Source organism: Montipora foliosa, chromosome 11, assembly GCF_036669935.1.
Source record: "Montipora foliosa isolate CH-2021 chromosome 11, ASM3666993v2, whole genome shotgun sequence".
NCBI lineage: Eukaryota > Metazoa > Cnidaria > Anthozoa > Scleractinia > Acroporidae > Montipora > Montipora foliosa.
Window position 1 is genome coordinate 14,500,145 of NC_090879.1, and position 5,000 is coordinate 14,505,144.

At 38.1% G+C, this 5,000-nt stretch overlaps 1 protein-coding gene across 1 annotated transcript in view; it reads right to left on the reverse strand.

Annotated features, from left to right (window-relative positions):
• Positions 1 to 5,000, reverse strand: part of LOC137974794 (NEDD8-activating enzyme E1 regulatory subunit-like) — a 32,090-nt gene that overhangs the window by 24,027 nt on the left and 3,063 nt on the right. Inside the window, exons 2-4 of the mRNA XM_068821775.1 lie at positions 4,469 to 4,572; positions 1,004 to 1,064; positions 358 to 388 (exon numbers count right to left, since the gene is read on the reverse strand). Of these exons, the coding sequence (XP_068677876.1) occupies positions 358 to 388; positions 1,004 to 1,064; positions 4,469 to 4,572 (196 nt within the window). The remainder of the gene's footprint in view (positions 1 to 357; positions 389 to 1,003; positions 1,065 to 4,468; positions 4,573 to 5,000) is intronic.

A 5,000-nucleotide genomic window follows, 5' to 3' on the forward strand; every position in this document is an offset into this window, starting at 1 on the left:
GAGAAAAATACTCCTTGTCACTTCATGCTACGGAAACCAGAGATAAGTGCTGGCCTGATGGGCCTTTCTAGGCTCGTAACAGAGACTTGGCCTTTTTTTTATTCAGTCAGCCAATCAGCGAACCAGTCACTTAATACTTAATACATGCATTTTTTTATTGACTTGGCCTTTTACCAATTCTGTACCACATTTCTATACTATAATATCTAATTCCTTATTGAATTATCAACCTTTCCTTGCCCGACCTGTCCCCCATTGACAAGTAAAATCACCTAGAGTAGGAAAGGGAAAAATCTGGAGGTGTTACGCTGAAGAAAGAAAGGGTTAATTTGTGAAATTGCAATCAAGAATTCGTACCTTTCCAATTGTTTCCTTTGTCAAAAAGAAGCTGCAAGTAACATAAAATTGGTATCACAAATTAACTACTGACATAAACATGCAGGTGCAAATTAAAAATGTAAAACTTTCTATGTGAGAAGGATGTTATTCTGGTGAGCACTTCTCTAGTGGTGCAGCTTGTTATGAAAAAGGTGATAACTTGACTTTTCAAGCTGCAAGAGTACAATCATGTATAAAATTATACCGTAAACACAGGGAGATACATGTAAGTTGTGACTCCAAGATCTAACTGGATGCTCTTATCAATGAGCCACTGAAACTCTGCGGTTGACAAGGCTGTTAAAACGTTTGTTTAGATTTGAATCATCCAGTCACAGGGTTGCATCTTTATAAAAATTAATGAACATAAACTCATTGACCCCCGGGGGTGAGGCTTGTTTAAGTAGAGTGACCAACGGTCAAAATGTATTTTGCATTTAATGGTTCAACGACATTTGATATTATTGTTGACTCAATATTAATTTTCTTATTTAATATATGGTTGATGAAACAATCTGCCTTTTAAACAATATTGGAGCCAAAAAGAGGATAGAGTACGTGTGGTCTTTACTCGTACTGCTGGTATCTTCATGCTAAAATGTAGGTCCTATACTCTGATACTCACTTATTCCCTACATCTTCACCCGTGACTTTTTGTCCATCCACAATGGTAAAAGATCCTATACCTGGACAAAAATTGACAAAGAAAGGAAATGTACAGTGTAACGGGGATTGCTAGAAATACTTAGAAATTGACAAGAAACACCATTGAGAGAAGAAAATCAAAAAGCGGTAAATACAAGAGAGAGAACATGATTAATATTATTTTATTTCAAGTCATATCCCACAGTATTGTAGTTTTTCGTGAACAAGGCTTCCATGTATCTTCACTATTATAAAAATAATAATAATAATAATACTAATAATAATAATAATAATAATTATTATTATTATTATTATTATTTATATTATACTATATTATATTATATTATATTATAATTATTATATTATGGCGGTGAGCATACTATTCCTAGTGGTGCCAGTGGATATCTATAGCAGGAGAACTAAACATACAACAGAGCGATTTGATAGTGAATCGAAAGGCGAGCTACTGTTGAATTGCTTCACAGCATTTCTCGAGACTTTTCCAGCATAGCAAGTGCTGTTAGAAGAGGCTAGGTTCTGGAGGGGCAGATGAGCCTGGGCGGCTGCTTTCAACCCCTTTGACAAAGGAAACAGCTATTCTAAAAGCTTCATTGGGGCGTCAGGCCATTGTCATTTAAAATTCTGATTGCGATGGGAAGGGCAGGACCAATGGAGCGGTGAAGGTTTGACAAGCAAACTTAAGGTGGTATAAACTTTAAGGATGATGGTGGTAGAGCTGATGGATGATCTTGTGAGGGATGGGATGTCAGTGTCAGAGATCAATATTGGCTTTTCTCTACTGGCTCATATGTAGCCATGGATAGGTTGGGGTTGATGGGGAAGAAGAAAGGTAACAAGTTTTAGAAGAAGAAACCCAGGTGGCAAAGAAGGATTGAGAAGAGCACCGTGGAATGGCGGTAGGATTTGGCTAGTGTTGAGGAGAAAGTGATGGATCAGTTGAAATTATAGACCATAGCATGTACAGTATCAGGTAGTCGAGAAGGAAGGTTCAGTCTGGGAGCAAGATATATCCTGGGAGCACGGGAAATCAGTGGGTTTGTAGACAATTTATACTATTAATGAACTAAACGATAATATTAGATTGAACTGCAGATATGAAATGAAGTGAAGCTAAGAAGCGAGGATCGTAGCTTCACTTAATTTATACTATGATTGTAAGAAGGTTAGACAGAACACGTTGTTTAAGAATAACCAGAGTCAGTTGCACAAGGGGTTGGGGGACAAGGGGAATTTGGGGATGATCCAAGCATCGAATGCAAGGGAGGCAACGAGGTTCTGGAGGGGTATATTTGGTCAGTGAAAAAAGGCATAACAAGGACTCTAGTTGGTTGAATGAGGTGAGGGACAGGATGCATAGTGTGGAGAAGCAAGGTGAAGTGAAGATTAGTGTCACGAGGATGTGGAAGGTGGCGAATTGGAAGGATCTGGTTCCCACTGATGTAAGGGTATTTTCATTTAAGCATTTTAAGTTGTTGCATGGGTTGAGTTTAGAGAGTCTACAGGGTTTTTGGACAGTGGGGAGGTGCCAGAATGGATGGTAAATGGGAGGACTGTGCTGATACAAAGGATCATGTCAAGAAGCTAGCAACTACAGAGCAGTAATGCATGCTTGCTGTTGATGTCACAGAAGCTACTCACTGAGATCTCAGCAGAGAAGCAAGGATGGGTTGTTTCTGGATGAGCGGAAGGGGTGTAAGAATACATGTAGGTCATGGGGTACAAAGGATAGGTTGTGGATAGACAAGGTAGTGTTAAGGGAAAAGGTGAAGATGAAGGTGCATCTAATTAGGAGCATTTCTGGACATAAGGGGCTGTTGGTGGTTGGTTGGTTGTTTGGGTGTGGTGTCTGGTCAGTTGGAGTGTTTTTTACAAAGATCTTGGGATTCTAGCTGTGTTGAGAGGAATGCAGGCAGTGGCAATCATTAGGACTACCCTAATCCTCCAGAAGACACTTAGTCTCTAAGGCTAAGCAGATTATCATCTCCTCGTAGGTTGTTCTGGTCACAGAAAGTCCAAAATTATTATTATTATTATTATTATTATTAGTAGTAGTAGTAGTAGTATTATTATTATTATGGACACTTAGTGATATTGCGGTTTATTATTATTATTATTATTATTATTATTATTATTATTTATTATTATTTACACAGTACTTAGCCATAAAATTGTTGGTAACGATGAAGCAATACAACTATAACTGGATAAAAAGTTCAGTCGAAAAATGATTACTTTTTAATCATGGGACAAAACCTTTACGTAAGTAAGGACTTGATCCTAAAATCCCAAAGAAATGAGAAAGAATAGGACAACAACAACAACATGTACATCCATACTTTCCATGCTGGACCAGATTCCAAAGGCCAAAAAACTTTATCCAGTATATAAGTCACCATCCAGATTATAAAATATACCCCACGTTAGATGCTGGCCAAGGTTTTTGCACACAGCTCTACTGTATGCTTAGAGTGTTTACCTAAAGAAGTACTGAGATTTTTGCACAGATCAAAAATGTCAGATAGTGACTTATCTACGGGATAAAGTTAACCAACCAGAAATGTGATTGTAAATCATTCTCACTTGTCATTATTAGCTTTACAAGATTACAAGTTGAAATAACATTTTGGATCAATCGAGTAACTGATATTACAGTTTGTATCACGAAGTTAACCAGTTCTCCTCAGGTGCCCTTAAGGACACCCCCAGTTGAGGAGTAAAAAAAATCTACTGGCGTTAGACAGAGTAAACCCTGTTAAGACTCACTCCCAGGGGTCAATGAGTTAATGACTGGTTAAATCATTTACTCATCAGGTGCCTTAGGATGCCACCAGTTGATGAGTATTAAATTGTCTCAGACTGGTGTTTAATACAGACAGATTAAAATCTGTTTAAGTGTCACTCCCAGGGGCCAATTGGTTAAAAAACCTGTTAAATGTAAAACATCATTCTCTTTAGAGTGGATAAGTCAACTCAAAACAATATTACATTACTACTGTACATAATGCTGTGGTTCAAAATTTTCCTGGTTCAAAAATTTTCACACTAGTTCAATTTTGATTGATTGAGTCAGGGTGGTTTAGCGGTCATCGACCGCGCCTCCCACCTCTGTGACCCGGGCTCAACCCTGGCTTTGGGCCGTATGTGGGCTGAGTTTCAGTCAATATCAAACTGACTCTGAGGGTTTTTCTCTGGGTACTCCGGTTTTTCTCCCTCATCAAAATCGACTCTCAGCAAAATTACATCCGACTGCAGGTGGATAGTCCCTCGATAAGGATAACCTCTGCTTTCCTTCCCTTTCATTGAATTAAATGAATAAAGTTGCTTTTAAAATGAATAAACAAAAAATTGAACCACAACACATACATATATAAGCTTTTATTAGATAGTGGACTTGTACATGCAGTCATTGCAATAATTATGATACCTGGAAGGATGAGGTTCTTTAAGATTTCTGTTCCAGTTGCAGATGCATTAATCAAGCAAATTTTGGCTCCCTCCAGAGATTTTTGTCCATGATCCCCCCATAACCTAAGCAAGAGAAATTAAATTCATCCTTTAAGAAAAAATCATTCTTTAAACTGACATTTTACACATGGTTCAATTTACTGGTTACCGGTTACTGCCAACAAAATGGCTCAGTTGAACAGCCAACCAGATGGCTTGATCAGTAGAGAGTGTACCAGACTTTCAAAAGAGAGGGCATGGGTTCCAACCCCAGCCAAACCAACATTCAGGGTCTTAAATAATTGAAGAGATAGTGCTTCCTTTGTAATAGCCCTTTTCACGGTTAGTTTTTCTCATTTGCATTACAATATAATCTAGCATGTGTGTGAGGCAATTTCGGGTCACAACAGTGACTTGTCCATAAATAACCTTGTGGGACAAGAAGAGAAGGGAATATACTTCCTGGAGATGAGATCTGCCTTTGAATTCAAGTGCAAAAATGTTTAATTACA